At 38.3% G+C, this 23061-nt stretch overlaps 1 protein-coding gene across 1 annotated transcript; it reads left to right on the plus strand.

Annotated features, from left to right (window-relative positions):
* The first annotated feature begins 239 nt into the window (after positions 1-239).
* On the plus strand, positions 240-16593 carry plppr3a (phospholipid phosphatase related 3a). Its single transcript, XM_056240930.1, has 8 exons — positions 240-955; positions 3553-3656; positions 6263-6448; positions 6691-6820; positions 8996-9191; positions 10679-10736; positions 12145-12318; positions 14463-16593. Exons 1-8 carry the CDS (start codon positions 928-930, stop codon positions 15777-15779), a joined length of 2193 nt encoding a protein of 730 aa, XP_056096905.1. The 5' UTR covers positions 240-927; the 3' UTR covers positions 15780-16593.
* The last annotated feature ends 6468 nt before the right edge of the window (positions 16594-23061 follow it).

A 23061-nucleotide genomic window follows, 5' to 3' on the forward strand; every position in this document is an offset into this window, starting at 1 on the left:
CTGGAATTGGGGAATGTTGAACAAATGAAAAAAAGTGCTTCAGAGAACAAAAATAATCCAAGACCAGAAACACTCATGGTCGCCCTATGATTCAAGGAAAATGCGAGATTCACTCAAGCGAGGAGCGAGCGTGCGCCTGCGATGACGCGCTGACATGTTCTCACTGGAGGCGTAAGGCGCCATGTGCAGCTCCGCTTGTGACGGGAAACATACCTAGACTAGACACAAAGGAGCGCATGGTCCAAATGCAGCCCCACCCCATACAAATAAACAAAGACCCTAAGCTTCACACCTGTCTAACGTGGGTCCACATAAGACATTTGCTTCGAGAAGAATACCTCAGTATCTAAAAGTACATATAACGTCCAGCATGATAGAGCAGTCGATGCACACATGCACAAAGAGAGGAGCGCGCGATTTAACCCTTGCGGTCGTGAACGGAACTCGCGTCGCGTCTTTATCTCTTTTCTTGCACATTACGGGTTGATGACTGGAAATAAGCGGGGGTTCAGATGCTCTCCGTGTGTTTGTGTTAAAAAGTGGACCGCCTCCTCCCTCATTTCTGTCCCCTCCCTCAAGAAACCCCCTTCCCAGTAGCCTTTTGTGCTCACGGTGCCCTACACAGTCACTGCATTCCTGTTTCGATTACTATCCGCTCATCCGAGAGCTCTGTATTTGAGATCTTCATGAGAAAGTGGCCCAATCCCGAGGAAATTCTTCACATCTACTTCTGGGACTTTGCTACGTTGAGGAAATATAAGTGGAGTGTCCAGTCCCATTCATACTTTTATCCGATCACTTACCTTCAGCGGACGGGGGGGAAGTGAACACAAAGATTGTACAAGCGTGAAATGGATTAAGTCGCATTGAGGAAAGCTGGAGCACCACAGACGAACGAAGCGACGGCGAAGGGGTCGGAGGGAGTCGATGAATTTCCAACATCAACGAGAAAGAGGTGAGATATCAGTGTCTGTCAGTCGGATGGTGACCGAGCCTGTTCCTGTGAGCCCTAAAAAGCAGACATGCTGAAAGCTGACATGTAGGATCAAGATTTTGGGGCTGGTTCGTAGTATATTTATTTTTCTGAAATACACATTAATTATACAAAAGTTCCTTAGCATTACGCTGGGTACGACATCCAGTACGACATCCAGAATAATTCATGACACCATTTCAGGAGAGGAGAGAGGTGTAGTATGTGAGATGGTAACTGACCACGAGGACATTTTGAAATGACAAATCTGAGAGAAAGGGAAAAACACGAAAATGTAGCCTAGATAATTTACGTTAAATGGAGCTTTCACATAGCCTAAGATATGCTAGGCTATTATAAAAGACAAATATAAGAATGTCCCGTGAAATCGCGTATGCTCTATTCAGCACAGATGATCCTCATCTTCCTTTTTAATGTAGTCAGAGCAATTTCAGTACCCGTGTAGTGGACAGCGCAGCTGATACAGTAGATCAGTGATCCAAGGGTGGGAATTGTGGGGGGCAGGTGTGTTCCCCCAACCCCAACACACACAATCACACACAACCACACAGGGGTCAAACAAAACAAAACAATAAAAGATGGGGGCGGGGGGTCCTAAAAACTATGTATATTTTTATTAATATGTGTACATTTAAAAGCATTTTTAAACGTTTCAGTAACCAAAAAGTCATATAAAAGTAGGCTAAACAAAAGCTAAAGCATAAAAGAGTGCACTAAATAGACGCTCATGAACAGAAGTTGCCTTAGTAAGTATGTCATAAGTTCGTCGCATACTGTTCTAGGACATCGACAAAGCATAAAGGCCCGTTCTCGCCAGGAACGATAACTTTAACAATAACGACAACTACATTTTTTATAATCGTTCTAGTTGACAATTTTGAGTCCATACCACAACTAACGACAAGGACACATGAGGAACGATATCGTTGGAATAACTTTAAGAACGATTTTTTTTTTTCAGCTGATGAAGGATAAAAATATTGACAGCCAATCAGAATCCATTGCGCACTTACAGCAGAAAGTAATGAAAAAAGTTAGACGATTTCTGAATCTATGTAAAATGCAAACAATAAACACAATATAAATAATTCAATAACGAAATAATAGTCATCCACATTTTATGGACTTGTTATATGTTGTTACGGCAAACAAAAAGAAAAAAGTATTAGCTATTTTAACCATACTAGGCCTACTGATAAAAATGTTGGATTCCCAAGGCGAAACTGAGAAATTGTTGAATTTGTTTTTTCGCTAATATTAGGCTACACAACACACTACTGTAATTAAAGTCCCTTCTTTCACTGCAAACATTTTGGGTTATCTTAGATCTTGGGCATGGGCCCTGTGCAGACTCTTTTTCCAGCGACGAGTAAGGAACCACTAAAACAAGTTGAATAATCTCTCACTTTCTCTACTATTAGTACGTATTTATTCAGTACCAACTTCCCACCAGCTCAGACATATTGCTGAAGAGGCTCACAGACTGACTTGATTGCTGCTTTATTGCTAAGCTCTTTTTATTTGCCAGCCAATAGACTCCTTGACAGCACAGACTTGAGTCTGTTCATTCTCGGCCTTCTCCTTATCCCCCTCTCTCTTCAGAGACAAACAAAGTTGTGCAGGATAAATAGTCCCCTCTCCCCTGAAAAGAGCCTTCTTTGTTTGTGCAGTGTGAGGCGTGGAAGCCGATGTGGCCACCATGTGTCACCCAACTTTCATTAGCTGTCCCCCTGGAGAGAGATGTGGCTATTCAAGCTATTGCAGGCTATGTCAATAGTGAATTCCACAAGGCAACTCCAATAAGGGAAGCCTAACTAAGTCACTAATCAGTTGTCTGGGTATTATGCAGAACTGACCATTTATAGTGCTAATATTCACATCACTGTTTTAATATGATACTAGGCAGTAGTATTCAATCACGATATTGACTGGCTATGCAGTCTACCTCATCAAATATCACCACAATGCTGTAATATCATCCAAAATCGTTAATGTTGCACTGCAGTAATGTGTCATAAAGCTCTGTCTTTGAACCCCTTAAAAGCTGTACCTGTAATTTAATAAGATCTTGAACAGTTAAATTATATTTTGCAGTGGAACACAAAGCACTCTCCAAGCCAACTTTAGAGGTCTTTTTTTATTTTTAGCCGCAAAGACCAGTGGATTTTATCACATGCATAAGGGGTTGATGAGCCTGATTTCACACAAAAAATAAATCAGTTCTTCCTCCATGGAAGTTTCCTTCTATATATATATTTAAATAAATAACCATACTGACGCTTTAATCAGTGTAATACATTTACACTCTCTGAATGTGTCTACACATTCGCATCATATTTGCATGCTTAGCAAGACAACTTACAAACATGCCTAGTGATCCAGTTACCAGACTGATTTGAACACTTAACTAGTATTCCAAGACCATTTTAGGTTGAGCCAATTAAAAGTTGCAGGCTATTTAACACCACAAGCATAGACATTTACTTATCTTAGAAACAATTATGTATCTAAATATCATGTGTTTGATCTTATTCTGTCTTGACTGTATTCACTTTTAGATTTTACTCGGCCAAACCCCAAAATGATGTCTCCAAAAGACAAGCCCAAGAAGAAGCCTCCCAAAGACAGCATGACATTACTGCCATGTTTCTATTTTGTGGAGGTATGCTCTCACTGTATTTCAGTTGTTTTGGTGAAGCTTTAACAATCTCTACAAGCCTTCTTCATCTTGCCCTTAAACTGCTGAAAAAAATTGCATGACATGTCACGCACCACTGCCTTATCTTGTGAGGAGAGTCATCTACATAGAATGCCATTTACATGTCGCTTTGAGTTACAATATAATGATGTGATGAATCCTATGAGCTTGTAAAATGAAATGTGCATCTTAGCGGTGTAATTTGACATTTGTGAAGTTTATATATAATGACAAATGTGAAGTTGATATTTAACACCATAGATGACATTTATTTTACATATAGTGAGTCATAAGCTGGATAATGTAAAACTCAGCTTCTCACCGTGTTAAATGAAGGCGATGTCAAGTACCTCTTTAACCAGGGTTAAGAGATTTTAACAGGATTTCAACAAGGATTACTTGGGCTTAAACTGCTTTATTCCTTTTCAAGGAGATAATATTGATGTAAACATCTAAGAAAAATGATTGTGAAACATGAATAGAAAATGTAACTAGTTACCTCTAGACTTATTATTATTATTATTTTGTCTTGATTTACTTGTTTGAATGTCATTACAGTGGATTAAAAATAATCAAACCAATATAAAAAATAGAACCAAGTGGCATCTGCAAACAAATGATATCAGAGCTTTTCTTAGAGCTAACATCACTCTTTTGCTATTTTGTAATTAATTTAAATAATTGGTCTCAAGTTAAGTTTTCGTGGTTGTATAAAGTCAGTTGCTCTCAAGTTCACACAGGTGTCCCGGCTAGTAACCACATGTGCAGTTCATCGAATTAGTATGAACTAATGATGTTACATATGACACCGAAGCTTCGAAGCATGTATGTATCGAGTACGCATTTTTTATTTTTAGTGAAGTTCCGTGCCAGATCGCATATTGTTTTCAGAGAAACAAGTGATCAATGAAAAACGAAGCCTCACTTACTTTCCAGTCATGTGAATGCTTCACTTTGCATGTCGGAACGTTTGAACGCAGACCACAACTCTAAAATGGTTTATATAAAGTTCAAGTCCATTTACTAAAAAATGTTATAGCCCATAGCCTATATTACATTATCATATCATATATTCAAACAGTATAAAATTGGCTGAAGTAGTGAACTTTATTAAATAAAACAAAAGAATCCAATACAAGGATAATCCAAACTAGCGAAGGCAACGTAGTACATGAAACAACTCCAAAAAATGAACTGACAGAACTGAGGGCATTATATTTATCCTTATAATTCAATTAATTTTAAATAAAAATTAAATTAATTTTATATTTTAGATGTTTTTAGTGTATATCTTCACATCTGAACAACATGTCTGTGTAAATTTGTTTTAACAAAAATTGTGTTAAAACATAATATGTTGGATATATATTTATATATATATATATATATATATATATATATATATATATATATATATATATATATATATATATATATATATATATTACATTAATCATGGTTGTCAACTTGCCATCAGCAATTATCATTAAAAACAATGCAAATATTGATATTAGTAAAACTCAATGTGTGGCTTTTGCACTTTTTTAAAGTACACTTTTACACATAAATACCCTGATTTAGGGTTTTATTTAGCTATAATAAACAAAAAATCGAATAAATGTTTTTATCCGATTAATCGATTAATCGAAAAAATAATCGTCCGATTAATCGATTATCAAAATTATCGTTAGTTGCAGCCCTACATTATAGACACAGAAAACTAATAAGCAACAGGTGCGTAATCAATGAAACAATGAATAACAACAAACGTAAACAGAAAGGAAACAGGAAATTATGATAAACAAACTAATAGTCTTTGAAAACGAAAAATAAAACATCACAGATTGTGGCACAGTCCAAAAGTGTTAAAATACTTTTGGCTTAAATTTGAAAAAATATCCCCTGGTTTCACAGGCAAGGCTTAAACCTGGTCCCAGAATAAAATGCATGTTTGAGTTGTTTTAATTGAAAGCAACTTGCACTGATATACAGTATCTTTAAAAAGTGCTTTTGTTTTGTCTCAAGATGCACACTAGTAATGTTTTTTTCTAAGGCACATTTATAAAAGCTAGCTAAGGCCTGGTTTCACAGACAGGGTTTAGATTAAGCCATAGATTAGGCCTTAGTTAGAGACAAAACAATGGCACTGGCTTATTTTAAGATATGTCAGTGCAAGTTGCTTTCAATTAACACAGCTCAATCATGCATTTTAGTCTGAGCCTTGTCTGTGAAACCAGAGGTAAATGTCCTAATTGAACTAAGGCATAATCCTGGCTTAATCTAAGCCCTGTCTTTGAAACCAGGCCAATATGTTTTTTGTTTTTACAATATGTAAAATGTTTACAATGTTTTTTTGTTTTGTTTTTTCAAATAAATACCTTGGTTTGATATTTTGTTATTTAAAGCCAAGAAATTCATAAATTTTTAAGCTTGGCACTGTATGCCTAATATTGTTCGCATGAATAATTCATGAATGTGTCCATGCAGTAAATGTTGACAGATTCCTCCCTCCATAATCCTCTCCTGTGCCACCTTTCCCATAACCCACCTATTCTTTCTCTCTCTCTCAGCTGCCAATAGTGGCATCCTCCATGATCTCTCTTTACTTCTTGGAGCTGACAGACGTATTGCAGCCAGCCAAAGTTGGGTTCCGTTGCCATGACCGCACACTGAGCATGCCCTATGTGGAAACGGGAGACGAGCTCATCCCTCTGCTCATGCTGCTCAGCCTGGCCTTTGCCGGCCCTGCAGCGTCTGTGAGTGTTCATACTCTATTCATAAACAGCCTAACCTATTTATCCCAGTGTAGCTTCTGTGAAAATGATACAAAATCCTGTTACTCTATTCATTGATGCATGCAATGTGGACAGTAACAGTGAATTGCATGGTCAAGGACTGAGTTTTAGCATCTTGTGTAAAGCATAATTAAATACTTGACAGATTGGATTTCTTATGATGCTTCAGGCAGCTCTCAATCTTCTGTGCATTTTTGACTTAGATCATGCTGGGTGAAGCCTTGATGTACTGCATGCAGTCCAAACTGAAGATTCGCTCTGGTTCAGAAGGGAGTATCAATGCAGGAGGCTGCAACTTCAACTCCTTCTTACGCAGAACTGTGCGCTTTGTGGGTATGTTAAGAGAGACCTCAAGTCTTAAAAATGGCAAACTACAATAAAACAATGTGTAGTTATGAAAAATGTTAATTGTTGCATATTAAATATGAAACAAATGCAATGATAATGTTTTTCTGTAGGGAGAACTTTGCATTATTCAATAGCCAATATACTGGACATGTATAGACTTAAATACAACATATCTGAATAAGAATATTGAAATATAAATAATAGAATAAAAATAATGATTTAAAAGTTTGGGGTCTGTAATATTTTTAATGTTTGTAAAGTTAAAAAAATATTTTTTTAAAATGTAAACAAAACCTTCATTTATTTGATAAAAAAAAACATACAGTAAAAAACAGTTATGTTGTGAAATATTTTTACAATTTTAAATAACTGTTTTATATTTTAATATATTTGAAGCTGAATTTTCAGCATCATTACTCTAGTCTTCAGTGTCACATGATCCTTCAGAACTCAATCTAATATGATGATTTGGTGCTCAAGAAACTTTTCTTATTATCAATGTTGAAAACAGTTGTTTTGCCTAATATTTTTGTGGAAACTGTATTATATTTTTTTCAGGAGTCTTTGACAAATAGATAGTTCAAATGAACAGCATGTATTTCTCAAGTTCACATGTACCTGAAATCATATATAGTAAATTATGCTTATTTGGCGTGCTGTCCGGGGGAGGGCTCCAAGCTCGGAATTTGACCCAAACTCCGTCCTCCTTGACTGGGAAAGGAACCAGCCAAGAAAAAAATATCCTGATTGTATATTGTATCTATCAACATTATGTAAAGTGTCCTCGGGTTCTTGAAAGGCGTTTTATAAATAAAACATATTATTATTATTATTAAGAGTGAGGCGATGGGGTGGTGGAGGGATGCTGTGAAACTGTCACGGGACAGAGGTGAGTGCTTTATATACCAGCTTCCTCTTGCGCTGATTGGTTGGATTACCTGAACGCGCTCCTCCCAAACTTTGTTAAATAAACTTAAATTGCAGGTCTATTGTAGTTATGAAGTTGGCTAATCAATTTAAATGATTTGCAAACAATATTTTGTTTTAAAATATGCACACATTCACTCTTATTCGGATGTCTAATATGTAAAAAACACAAAACGCTTCTTGTCTCGTCACATTCAGTAATAAATTAGCCTACATAAATCATTTAAATAATTGCATATTTTAAATTTGAAATGGTGAGATTTCATTAAAAAAAGTTGACTAGTTTGCATCACTGGATATTACTGTCTGCATATCTCACTACACACTCTTTCACTGCTAAAACTAAAGCATCGCGTTGGAATTCACACTCATCTTCTATGAACAGTAAGGCTCGCCTACGTTGATTTGATTGGCCATCTCAATCATTCTTACAGTAACGAACACTAAAAATGAGACAGACCAGCCTAAAAGTGTAACTTTTAAAACTTTTTGTCATCCGAACATTAAACAGAGCTGTGCGTAGGCTAATGGAGTGCAGCATAACAGCATCAAGAATTTCAAAAACTGGAGGGGACAATTTGGCAATTTCTAATTATTGGGTCTTATTAATGTCTATGGTGGTTATGGCCCTGTTTTGTAATGTGTTCATTTTGTTTTATTCTTGCAAGAAAAAAAAATCTTCCATTTCTATTTCACATTTTTAATAGTAACATTTTATAATGAGAAATGTACAAAGATATTTCAGGTATTTCTCAGTCCCTCTCATATGCATTTCTGACTTTATATCTAAGCTGACCTACAAATCATCTCATAAATGACCAATCAATATGTAAGTTTACCTGACAACTTCTTCAAAAGAAATCTAAAACGAATTTGTTGTGTATACTCAACATTTTTAATAAGGAGATTAAGTGTACAGTTAAAATGAAATAATACCCTTTTGAATGGTACTTGTACACACAAAACAGCTTTAAATGAGAACTTGAGGAGAACAATTTGATGGTCCACTAGGTCTCTTATTCGTAGTTTTAATACTTGGGACTTGGGACCTCCTCTGACTTCTAACATTCATTATTCATACACTCGACCGCATTCAGACATTTTTACAGGTTTGTCTATTTTGGTAGAAGCATATGGTCGAGTGTTGGCCATGTAAGACTCACATAGACAAACAAAAATAAACCAGGCTCTGTTCAGACGGTTCCACACTGACAGTTTCTCGTCCCCTCACAGGTGTTCATGTGTTTGGGCTGTGCGCCACTGCATTGGTGACTGACGTTATCCAGCTGGCCACTGGCTATCATACTCCCTTCTTCCTAACTGTGTGCAAACCCAACTACACACTGCCGGGCGTGGCCTGTGATAAAAACCCCTACATAACCCAGGACATCTGCTCAGGCCGGGACCAGTATGCCATCCTGTCAGCAAGGTGAATACACATAAACAACACCATGCTTTCTCACATATGACTGGGTAAATTCATGTTGTTGCTGCATTTAGGCTATTACATGATTTGCATATTTGCATATAACTGCTAAAAAAAACACATACCATATAAACAAACAGCACTATCCATATGCGCTATTCGTCCCCCTAGTGCTCCTTATCCAATGTGTGGGCTAAACAACTTGAAAAATTGATATTCTTTATGTTTAGGGGGAGACCGGGGATGGTTGTAACAATTTTGACCTTTCTGTCTATATCTGGTAGTACTTTGAAGTCAGTGTGTTCAAAATGTGATCCAAACTAGTTACAAGTGTCTGCTATTAAATGACATAGCTATTATCTTTGCAACACAAAAAGAAAATGCATGGTTTAGTTTCAAACACGAGGAGTGAAATGTTACAATTCACCCCATAGGCTGGGTTAGTTGTAACATACCCTGGGGTGAGATGTAACATTATGATATCCACCGGGGTGATATGTAACATAATGAAATAAAGATTTTGACAAAAAAATTATTTTGAAAGGTTTTTATTCAACACTGACTTTTCAATATAACTGATGTGTGCGTCACTCTTAGTCTCAGTGTGTTTGTCACTCTCAGTCATAGTAATTGACCATTATAAATTGAACTTGAACACAAACATTGTTTGTTTGTAAGCATGTTTGTTACTGCCAGTGTTAGTATTGGCCATAATAAAATTGAACACTTGAACATTGTGTATGTGTGTGTGCGTGTGTGTGTGTGCGTGTGTGTGCGTGTGTGTGTGTGTGTGTTACAACTAACCCAGAGTCTTGTTGTTAAAACTAACCCAGAGTCATGTAGCCATGAACTAGCTCACCTTACAGCTAACAGGCAAAACATTAGCACTAACAACTTGCATGGAAAATATCTACACAGACACACAATAAACATAATACAAGTTTGATGAGATTAACTTCAAAGCAGAAATTCCCATAACAAAAACAAAAAAAGTAAAAAAGGTAACTTTCTTACCTCAAAATTGTTTTTTCCACTCTAACATTTGCTGTGTCTGCCACTGGGCTCTACTTTATCTCATGTGGAATAAGAACTAAACTGAGCATGTGCTAAGTGAATCAGGTGATTTGTAACTAGTTCCTGATTGGACAGATTGGAATTGTTACAACTGACCCGTGTTACAACCATCCCCGGTCTCCCTATTTCAATTTTTTAGTTTCTATAATATTGCAATGTTTTCCAACAAGGATTAAGAATGGATTTTTCCTCAAATCATTGTCAGGCGGCACATAGAAAAAGGAAGATATGGAACAGAAATTACATTGTGTTTTGCTCACTGAAGTGTGGTATATTCCTTCTGCATCTCTGTCTTGGCTCATTTACATTTCTTCCTCACATGCTAAAACTCTTGGCTGTGCTCTTTTTTTGATTATTCATGTGATGCGCTACTGAATTAATATTTTCCTCTTTTTTTTTTTGATCTGTCTAATCAGGAAAACTTTCCCCTCCCAGCACGCCACTCTGTCTGGGTTTGCAGCTGTCTACATCTCCGTAAGCATTTCTCTGTACTTCTCTCAGGGCACTTTGATTTGAAAAATTATCTGATGCAAAATACATGTTATTTGGAATACCATGCCACTGTGATTATTGAGCTTTCACTGTTATTAGAAGGATCCGGGATCAGCATTAAGCACCGTAGAACCGTGTCAACTGCCGAGTGACCTCTACTGATGGAGTGTAGAGTATATAGGCCACAGTCAGCTTGGTGTCTCCCTGCTGTAGAGCTAGATGCTCATTAGTCTTCTTTTGTTAGCTATGCCTCGTTGAACTCAATGTGGGATTCCAACTGTTAATGAAGTCATTCTCTCTGGACTGTGAAGAGAAACATTCAAGCTGCTGTAACTACATTTGGAGTATTTTAGTTAATTCTAATTAGAAATTAGTGTTATCCTGTAGAATATAATTGGCTGACCGTACTTTAAAAGCATGAAAACTGGTTGTTGTAAAAAAAAAATATATATATATATACACTACCGTTCAAAAGTTTGGGGTCGGTACGATTTTAAATACTTTTAAAAGAATTCTCTTCTGCTAACCATGGCTGCGTTTATTTGATTAAAAATACAACAAAAATCAGTTATAGTATTAAATATTATTCCAGTGTAAATCAGCTGTTTTCTGTGTGAATATATAGTAAAGTGTAATTTATTCCTGTGATCAAAGCTGAATTTTCAGCATCACCAGTGTCAGTGTCTTCAGTGTCAAATGATCCTTCACAAATCAGTATAATATGAGGATTTGATGCTCAAGAAACATTTATTATTATTATCAATGTTGAAACAGTTGTTGGTCTGTCAGTTGTACAGTTTTTTTTTTTTTTTTTTTTTTTGATTCTTTGATGAATAGGGTTAGGGTTAGAATCTTTTGTAACATTATAAATGTCTTTACTGTCACTTTCGATCAAATTAATTATTCCTTGATAAATAAAAGTATTGATTTCTTTCCTCCAAAAAATAAAAATAAAATTCTCACTGACCCCAAACTTTTGAACGGTAGTGTATATATATATATTAAACTGAGGCCTTTGACTCAAGTAGAGTGGACTAGGAATTGCATGTCTTTTTCCCATGGAAGTACAAGCGTCTTCTTAAATAGCAAACTTAAACCATTTAAGTAAAATTAAGTTTCTGCAAGTAGATTTAACTTGTAAGTTCCATGATTAAAGTATCACTATTTTTACTTAATTATATTGAATTAGCTCTAAATTATATAAAAAATATAATGTTATAACATTTACTTTAGGGTTTACAATGTAGCGTTAACTTCGAAGAATAGCGAAAAAACAAACTTTAGGTTAAAAAAAGTGTTAATTTAAGAAAGCTGTTTGGGGTCATTTCATATTTTGGGGGTTTTACTAGAGCAGTTGTTATTGTTGTGACACTCGTGTTTTTCTACTCAGATGTACTTCAATGCCGCCATCTCAGACAGCACCAAGCTATTGAAGCCTGTGTTGGTGTTTGCATTTGCCATAGCAGCAGCCCTGGCAAGTCTGACCCAAATCACCCAGTATCGAAGCCACCCGATTGACGTCTACGTGGGTTTTGTGATTGGGGCTGGCATCGCTGTTTATCTAGTGAGTCTTTAATTGTTTTGTAGTTTGCTTCTCCGAACAATTTTTGCTTTGACAGCTTCAATTTTAGGTTAGCAGAGGATATCAAAACTTATTTATCTTCCTTCTTTCACTCTTTTCTAATCTTTTGACTGCAAGCTCTATATTTAGGATTTCTATTCTATTAGAGGAAGACAAATCCTTCACGATTCATCAGGGACAATTTCACAGCTCCTTTTCACTCTCTCCATGTCATCTCTTTGCTTCGTCTCTTTCCTCTTATTTGCTTTTGTGTTATAATCTCCATAACAGTCACGTGGTTCGAAACAGAAAGTATAATTTACATTAAATAGATAATAGGTAAAAGAAAAAAATCAATAGCCAAAAAATTAAAATAAAATGCAACTTTAAAAGTCTTTAAGCTCTGTATAACAGATGAACAGTAAGTGTTTTGCTTTTACACTACATGACCACAAGTATGTGGTTTTCTAACTAATGGGTTAGGCTATTTCAGCTACACCCTTTACAAGCATAAAATCCTAATACAGCCATACAATCTCCTCAGACAAACATTTATAATAGAATGGCGTGCAAAGAAACTGAAAACACATTCCTGGGCAAAAAGAAAAAGGTCCAAAATGGCTAAACACTATGCTTTTAATTGTCTTAATCACCAATTATTGGTCAGGAAATTAGCTAAATTTAAGCAAATGCACTATTAAAAAGCCATTGCTGTCTCAGAAAACCAAAGACAGAATTAAGTTTTTGGCAGAATATGGGAATTTGTGTGTGGAGTGATGAATCACAATGAAGCACTGGTTGCGTGGTGATGCTCCAGAGCGATGACTTCTAAAATTCTGGTGAGAAATATAATAATAAATGCATCTCTACCACAGTGAAGCTTGGAGGAAGAGCTGTCATTGTGTGAGGAGCCTTTTTAGCTGCTGGTATTGGTGAGCTACTTCAATGTGAAAATGCTTTAATGCTTTGGAGTAGGAGAATATTGCAGAATGGCTTGCTTCCCAGAGGAATTTGGTATTTTCCAATAAGACAATGCTCCTGAAAATTGTGCATCATGCCTGACACCTAGGCCTACATGAACCATTTACAGTTGGTTTTATGACTGCAAGTCATTCTCTTCAAATGCTATCGAAGTTAGAAACGTGTGTACCAATGTCGTATGTAACTTTAGAGATGGTCCCTAATATCGAATATCCAGTGTCAAGCCAACTTTATGCCAGTATTTCACTGGGAATCGCTTAGCGTGAAACTTTGTACGTTACGTTCATAATCTGAGTCCACTTGCCTGTTACTATATCTAGTATAGCCTACACCCCCAATAAGTTGAGAATTTGAACCACTGAATTTGTAAAACAAAATAAAATTGCCCGAATATTGCCTGTCGAATATTATAGGTTGTATTTTTAAACAGAATTAATATTTTGGAAGTGAAATCTGTAAGGTGAATGGATTATTGATTTTTTAATAATGAAAACGTGTGTGAAATGTTTTGAATTGAAATATTCACAGCTTAAATATACAACCATGTTGAATTTCAGCTCATAAAAATGCAAGCCCTAAAAATACAATGCATTAAAATGCAAGCAGGGTTAATGCAATGCATATTTTTTCAAGTAGTGCAATTCAACAAGCTTTTTTGTTTCAAAAACATTTGTCATTATTTTACTTCCATACTCCCCCCAAAATTGCAAAGACAACCAAGAAATGACTTGAGAACAAGTCCATCAGGCTCATGTTTTCACCTGGTCAGAGTCCAGATTTGAACCCTATAGTGAATAATTGGTCTCACATTAAACTCAAACAAACTGGGAGACATTTAGCACATTCAATTTGGCTAAAAGTAAAATAAAAGTTTAAATGAACTAATACTAAAAACCTCTGAAAAGACTAAAACCAAACTAGTTACAATGAAACTGAAATAAAAATAAAACCTGAAAAAAAAATTCTAAACCATGGACAACCCTGCTCTATAATGGCAAAATATAACTGCACACTTACTTCAGCATTTCATTTTTTCAGGCGTTTCAGCAACAGGTCTTTGTCAATCCTGCTCTAACGCACCTTCCTATTTTCAAGTAATCTTGCACACCCTGATTATGTAAATGACTCTCATTAACCTTAATAACAAGACGTTTCTCATATTCCAGGCACTATATGCGGTTGGAAACTTTAGGTCACATGAAGAGGCCTCCCCTAGGCCATTTAAGCAACCCCATCCTCCACAAAAAGATCCTCTAAGAGAACTGACACAGCGTGGCCATGACTCTGTGTATCAAAAGGCCCATGCTTCTGAGAGCAACGATGAGCTATCAGCCCCGCCTCATGTTGCTGGCCTGAACCGTAAGGTGCGTCGAGAGAAAGCCTCAATGGGCAGCCTGAAGAGAGCTAGTGCAGATGTCGAGCTCTTGGCTCCTCGCAGCCCGATGGGGAAGGAGACCATGGTGACCTTCAGTAACACACTGCCCCGTGCTAACACCAATGCTATGGAGGAGCCTGCTCAGCGTCACATGACCTTCCACGTACCGATGGACTCTCAGCGTTCTAAACAGCTGGTATCCGAATGGAAGCAGAAATCAATGGAGATGCGCAGTCTCAGCCTTAGGGATGAGGAGGAGGAGGAGGGAGCAACTGCAGAGGGAGTTGATGGAGTTGAGGAGGAAGCTTCAGAGGAGCTGGGCATGCTGACCTCCCTTTATCCAACTGTGCAAGCCAACAGGGGAGCAACGACCGCAGCAGGTGGTGCCAGGGTGATAATACCTCAGAGGCCCGGTGCACCGCAGTTGGTTCATATCCCAGAAGAAGCCACCAGACCACCACCAGTGTCTCCTAAAAGCGTCACCACAAGGGCTAAATGGCTGTCCATGACAGAGAAAGGAGGTCCAGTACCAGCTGCCACGCCAGAACCCCCACGGCTGCCCAACCAGCCAAGGGTTATGCAGGTCATTGCCATGTCTAAGCAACACGGTCCAGTTACCATCACCACACCAAAGTCCTCTGAGACCGCCTCGTCCTGTGCTACCTCCAGCACTGGTTCAGAGTCTCCGTACTACCGCATCCCATCGGAACCAGACAGAAGCAGCATTGTCACGGTAGACGCTCATGCTCCTCATCACCCAGTGGTCCGTCTGTCTTCAGGCAACGGGAACACCTGGGACTGGAGAAGCACCTCCAATGGTAGCACCGAGGTCCATGAGACTAGTCGGACACTGCCCAGGCAGGAATGTGTGCGTGATTATCGTCCCATGAAAACAGACTCCCTCTGTTCCTCTACCAGCGAGCCTGACCCAGGGATCCTGCCTCCGCCACCTCATCCTGACCTGCTCTTGGACAGCAGTCTCAGCCGAGATTCCTCACTTCACCGTAACTCCTCAATCTCAGCTAAAGACTGGGAGCCCGGACAGCCTCACCCAGAACCGGACCACTTCTTTAAGAACTTGCAAACAAACAGACAATTTAAAGACTGAGGAGGGTTTTTTTTTTCTTTTTTGGGAGGACTCCAATGTGAATAATTGTGTTTTCAGTGGATGGTGAGAGAATACAGCCTTCTTGGTTATCTCACATTGAGCATCTGGGGTGGATTAGTGCAGTGGAGCACCAAGAGGATCACACAGATTTGAGGAGGCTGTTCAGTGTACATGCACAAACTGTGAGGACCCACAAACCTCAGAAAAAAAAAAGTTGTAATTAATACATGTATTAAGGGGTTTATGCTCTTTTACATCTTTACAATTTTACAGTGCAGAAAATGTTTCCGCTTTCAAGATCCAGCTAAGTTCACATATGCCAAGACCAAACAACCAACCATATTTACATTTTTATTTGAGGTTTCATAAACAATGATTTAAATTGTATTGTACAAGAGGAAATCATGTTACAGTTCTCTAATGACTCACTGGGTACAGATTTGTTGTGGGAAAAATGGCTATGCTGTGTATGGAATCAGTTTTAAGTAGGCCTAGTCACTTTCTCCTTTTTATACTAAAATATGAAGTACTGTTCCTTGTTTGTGCGTGTTGCATGTGTGTTTATTTATGTGTCTTTTAGACCTTGGATGGACTGTTACATATCAGCAGGGATGACCTCTTTCATTTTTCTGCCCAATGTTAAGGTTTTTGTAACAAACTTTGAAAAATAAAATTGTAATAATACTATGTGCTTTTAGTCAGTGAATCTAGTTAATTCTGATCATTGTTTTGTGTCAAAATCAACTGTATGAAAAACAAGTGATTGTGTTTATTGCTTTTTTCCTACACTTTCATAAATTTTTATTCAGACAGTTTTGATGGATTATCATTTCACAGTAATAAATAATTTAGTTTTATAATTGTTTCAGAACATAAACATCCCATGCATGTATGCCTTCCGCTAACAATAGAATCTGCATTAATATGTTTTATATAATAGATATTTATTTTTTAGGGAAACACATACCCGAATTAATGTGTGTGAGTACATGAGTACATTAAAAAAAATCATTATGATTTTTATACTGTACAAACTGTATATTCTATCCCCTAAACCCAACCCAATACCTCTAAACACAGCCCTCACAGAAAACTTGCCTAATTTTTTACATTTTCAAAAAAAAAAAAGTTTAAAAAAAAATGCTATCTTTAATGAATTCACCAAAGAGATGACTAGACATAATACACATGACTGTATTCTTTAACAGATAATGAATTAGAGCCTTTGAAGACACAAATATCTTCAAAGAGGCCTCCATCTAAAGAAAGGACTGTCATTATTAAAACAGTTGGAGAGAATATGCCGTGAGTCACGTGACATGTCTGTTTTAAAGACATTGATCAAATCATATACTCATTTCAGAATAGTACATTAAACATTCAGTGCCCTGGGCCAAGTCAGACTGTGACTCAATATTGCAGCTACAAGAAGAGTGAATGTTCCCTTATGGGTCATAAAAAGAGCTGCAGCCCATGGGGCTGGCATGACTGTTCCAACAGCACACTTGACCTCATTGTGGTGATTGAACATTACAAGAATAAAAAGGCAGGGATTGAGCTTTTGACAGCAATGGGGAAAGATATTTTTCTAGTTTGTTCTTTTGGAGATGTAAGGATGGAAGATTAGCAGTAAGATGACTTTAAAACTGTTATGTTTTCCAAAATCAAGTGATTGAGGAGACATATAGTATCCGAAGCAAGTCAAGACCACACTTGTTCTATCAATCAAAACCACAACTGTCATGCTGGACACAATATTTTGGGGTTCTTGACTAGAGATCAATGGTGTTGTAGAATTAAGGAATTTAGACCAAGTAGACCACATCAATGAGATGTAATTATTCATGTTACAATGTCAGACTACAAGTTCTCTATGTGGCTTTGAATGGTTGGTACTCTAATATGAATAGTATACATGATTAGTGTAGATGGTGAAGAAGTGTATTCAGCAGCTAATTTAATTAAGTTATGAATACTTTTGATGGTTGTGATGGTTATTAAAAGGCCATTGTTTTACACATTGTTTTAAGGTAAGACAACAGTTGTCCGCTCACATGGTTGGACATTTTACTTCATGCCACAAAGTACCTCAAAGACACAGTGCAGGATGTGGATTAACCATTTATCAAAGGAAATGAAGCACAAGAGAAGGTGAAGAACCTGGATTAATCGACATGATTAATCCACAAATGGAGAAGCTGGCACAAATTACATGAGCACAGATGGAAAGGTAACAATTAATACTGTCCCTCATTTTGCTTCAATAACAAAAGGCATTAATGTTCACTATACTAGTGAATGTGAGAAAGCATTTGAGTAGCTTAGCTTTAGCTTCTCAAATGCTTCCTCACATTTATATATCCTCTAATCAGTTTCCTATTATCAAGAGTGCATTGTGTGAATACTTCATATGAGAAGGTAATAATGAGAAACCTCACACTGCTTTCACTTGCACTAGCTCTTCAGAACAAATGAATAAAATTGTATTTAGGAGTGACAGGTAGACTATACAACACAAAAACTGAAATTACAGTGATTTGGAAAATTCAAAAAAAAAATTTTTTTTTTTTTTTGTATAGCGCTTTTCACAATACATATTGTTTCAAAGCAGCTTTACAGAAAATGCATGAAACTTGATTTGGCCTGCTCTCATTTACACGTGTTCCTTGCATCTCACAATCACAATACACAGTGTAGGCGATCTGAATTGTGATTTGAGCATGAGTGAAATTATTTGAATTTGCTTGCAGATGCATGAAGATTTTAAATAGTTGCGTCGCTGTGAGCATGTCCTGCAGGCTGACGCTCTGACACAGTAACACTGTTCTTACAACAGATAATTGGGAAGACTGTATGCTTGCTTGATTATCTGTTCATGTTGTGCATTCACAGGCAGATAGTAAGTGTCGTGAGGTAAAGTCAGCATGAATTATTCGTTTATGGCCTATCACTGCATTGCAACTGCTCAAAGACTCACCTGCAGTGCTTCTTTCATTTCAATCAATCAGTTTGTAAAGAGTGAGATATGTGGCCCAGACACATCTCACTGAACAGGCAGGGGTTTCTAAAATCTATAAAATCATACATGGTTTTTTGTTTATTCAAAATGTCATTAAGTGAGTCGTATCTAGCTGTCTGTAAGAGGAAACTAAGTTTTATGCTAAAAAAAAAGATTTGCTTGTCAAAGTAAATTTGCCCACATTAAAAAATGTAATTTCACGTATTTTTTCCCCTCATTTCATGTGTGGGCCTCTATATAAACCCTACATTTCAAATGGAACGAGTAGATTTTCCATATTTCTATGGCTGTGTTTTTGATGTTTTTTTCTTCAGTTTAGGGGAATATGTGTATTGATTTTTCTCCAGTTTTTACTTTCTCGTTCTACACAGTAAAGAAAATGGCCTACAAAATGCCCCCCCTCCTCCTCCTCCTCCTCCTCCTCCTCCTCCTCCTCCTCCTTTTTTTTTTTTTTTTGTATTTTCTTTTTGTTTGTTTTTTTGTAAAGTGGAGCTTCTTATACTGTTGCATGCTCTTTGATTTTACTGTCCTAAAATCTGCTGCTGGGTCTCCACTGAATGATTCCTATACCCTCTCCTAGCTCAAAACCCTGGTGATTTGTGTGGCACAGATGCTATGAACATAAATAGCAGGAAGCTGGTAAAAAAAAGTCCTACACAGGCCAACGGTTTGTGCACTGCATGACACACCACTCATTTTCACAGATTACAGTAGCAAAGGATCTAAAATGTCATGTATTCTCTATAGTCAGAAAACAGAAAAGTGAAAGCCTCCAGACTACATGACACCAGAACTTCTTGAATTGTATTAATCTCTTTCTGCAGGCCTTTCTGTTTTTACGCATCACAAAACAGCAGCTTCACTCTAAATTCCCATAACAGTAATACATCAATTATCAACCAAAACCACCATTCAATGCCCCTGAACATATCCTTCAGCAGAAAACAAATCTCTCACATCTTAAAAAACCTTGAGCATTAGATTTAACTCAATTTATTCCATAATAAGTACTGAGTATAAGCGCGATACGGCGCTTGTTTGATCTTTACGTGTGATAGCCCTATATGGCAAACCCCTGCTGCTGCAGTACTTACAGGCTTGAGATTGAGTCTTCAGTTCCTTTTTCTTTTACCTCTACCCCTCCCCTCTTAGAACGGAGACTAAACGAATTGGCCTTGTATAGTGGAGCTTGAGCGTTGACCTTCAAATGTCAGAAACAGACTAGTTCATATTGAAGTTATGAGAGGGATATCTTTATTTCCTCGCATTTATGCTGGCTCATAAACACAAATATGCATGCAGAACTAGTCAAATGTGGGTTGCAACAGCTATACGCTAAGCCTTTATGAGTCATAGTGTCCCAGAAGAACATCGTTCATGCTGTTCATTCACATTTAGTTATATCTTCTAATTAATACCATTTCATAAGCAGAGGCCAATGAAATGGTGTGCATTCAAAAAAGCTAGTTTGGTCTACAAGTGCAGACTAAAGAAAATACAACTCTGTACTCAAAGGTAATTCATGTTATTTTTAGAGGATGCAACACATTGGAATCTCCCTGATGCAAGTCAAAGAAATTGTTCTACCTTTGCCATAAAAGATGGATTACATTTATGCTAATGCTATTGTTATTGCATCTAATTTCATCACTGTGAACTCCCAGTTGAAGATGTTTTCAACACCTTGCATTTTATTCTCACTGCAGATTACAACATTTATTTACTCAGAAATTATCTTATGATTCAAAAGTATATAGGCCATATGTGAATTGAAGCACTCTTGGGTTTGGGTTGAAAAACATGGATTTCATGAATGGAGCCTTTACGCCCCCTACAGGAGATTAAGTTATTATTGGTAGGGTATAAAAATATTTATATTTTTATATTCAGCGTAAGACAACGACCTATTTGTAATATTTGCACTAGTCTTTCTCACTTGTGTAGCCTATTATAAAAAATATATAAATGGCAATGGGGTTTCACTTTTATGTGTTTTTGTACTGCTGTCATGCAAGCTAGGTCTACAAAGGTTTTAACCACATTTGAGTATCCAGAAATATGATTTCTGAAGTATTTTGTATTCATATCCTGATGTGTCATATTTTGTAATGTTAAGGTTGCACTAATGTTAAGACTGCACTCCTGTCTTAATATTTTTCATAAGTGGATCCCTTTTGTTTTGTTTTAGGAGAATTCTGGAGAAAATGGACCTGCTGGGAAGGTGACTCCCATGCAGGACAAAAAATATATAAAGTAAGAAAGTTTGACAGATCTTTGTTTAAATGTATTGTGTCGTTATTGTTGTTAACAGGCATGCTTTATTTGCTCTGCTTTAGGATTGCAAGTGTCCTGGGACAGGTGAGGGTGAGTGGGAAACCCACTGCTGAAACTTGGCCTTGGTTTGTCCTCATGGATAAGGTGTTGGGACAGAGACACTTGAACAACATTTGAATATGTGTGTGTGTGCCTATGTATGTTTTCTTTTCTTTTCATATTTCATTTAATTATTTACGTAAGATAACACCCAATACTTGAACAGTTTAAAGTGTAATCCGGAGTAAATTACGCAGTAAACCAGCTCTGGCCATGGTCTTGGTTAAGCCGAAAATACATGACCCGGCGGCGCCGGGGCTGAAACATATACCATGTCCTCCAGTAATATATAAAACAAAAAAAATGCAATAGCCAATTCTGGCTCCAAAGCTGTTTACTAAATTATATCAAATGAATTATCAGGATGGCAGCTGTACTCTCGCACTGTTGCTTGGCGCCAGAAACGGTAATCGGGAACACCTGGGCTGCGCCCCGACAAAACGTTGCACAACGTTTTTTAAACAGAAACAGGGTGATGCGTTGAACACGCTGTTCTCTTTCATAGGTTCACTCAACGCTGCGTACCTTAAGACGCAGTGGGAACGCCCTCTGGGTGTGCCGATTGTCTGAAGCCCTTATAGAATCACGGCAATTCATTGGCTGATGGCGCGGGCGCCGCCCCGACGCTCTTGCATCATCACATTATATTAGTGCGGGCTCGCCATCTGCTCCTCAGATTTCTCTGCCTTCACGAAGCCGCCTAGCAGCCAGGAGGCGCGGCCTACTGCGGCCTACACGGAGCTTATCGACGTGCTTTTGCGCGCTACAGAGAAGCTCTCTATTGACTGGCCCGATGAGCCCCCCGAGTCACAATCGTCTAAACTCGACAAGAGATTTTTAAGTGGCCCTAATTCTAGGCCTGAGCGGAGAAAGCTGCACTTTTTTAATGATCTGCATCACGAGATCTCCAGACCTTGGAAGCAGGCTTTTTTCGCGCGCCTAACAAACGCTGACTTCACCAACCTCGTTGTTTCTGTGGAGCAGGGCTATTCCGCCATTCCAGCGGTTGAGGACACGTTGGCTACTCACCTTTCTCCGTCGTCTGCTCCGTCGTGGAAATCTCGCCCCCTCCTTCCCTCTAAACCGTGCAGGACTACTTCCGCCCTTATTGGAAAGTCCTTCATGGCAGCTGGTCAGGCAGGCATGGCCCTACATACTATGGCCATCCTCCAAGCCTAACAGGCGGACGTCTTGAAGGAGATGGACGAGGGAACAGGAATTACGCCAGAAGCTGTCAAAGAGCTTCGTAAGGCCACAGATCTGGCCTTATAAGCCACCAAGCACACCGCACGCGCTATAGGTCATTCTATGGCGGGGGCGATTGCTGCAGAGCGCCACCTATGGCTCAATCTCATGGAAATCTGTGACAAAGAGAAGGTTTTCCTCTTGGACGCCCCAGTTTCTCAATCTGGACTGTTTGGGGAGGCGGTCAACACTGTGGTTGACAAGTTTCGGGCCGCAAAATCCCAGTCAGCTGCCCTCAGGCAATTTATGCCCAGGAGGGCTAGGGAATCCTCTAACCCCTCCCCGGCTCAACCCAGAGAACGTTCGTATCATAGGCCGGATTTTGCCGCTAGGAGAAGTGACTCGGCTCATCCCCCACCTGCTACGGTTTGGGGAGCCCGCGGTCGCCCGTTTCCCCACCAGCGACCTCATAAGCGTCTGGAGCTGAAGCTGTCTAACAAACCCTTCGCTCCAGCCTCCTCGAATCGTTCCTGACCCGCAGGTCAGAAAAAGGAGAGCTTCCCCCGATTTACGAGGTTGGGACAGACCTCGTAAGCGTTTCTGCCCACCTCTCACTTGCTCTCCTTCTCTAAACCTGTCACTTTCGCCACCCAGTGTGTTTCGAAGTGCAGTTACTACTCAACCTCGTTCAAACCGTCTGGCGCA

Source organism: Rhinichthys klamathensis, unplaced genomic scaffold (genome assembly GCF_029890125.1).
Source record: "Rhinichthys klamathensis goyatoka isolate OS25496 unplaced genomic scaffold, OSU_Roscu_1.1 h1tg000624l_1, whole genome shotgun sequence".
Lineage (NCBI taxonomy): Eukaryota > Metazoa > Chordata > Actinopteri > Cypriniformes > Leuciscidae > Rhinichthys > Rhinichthys klamathensis.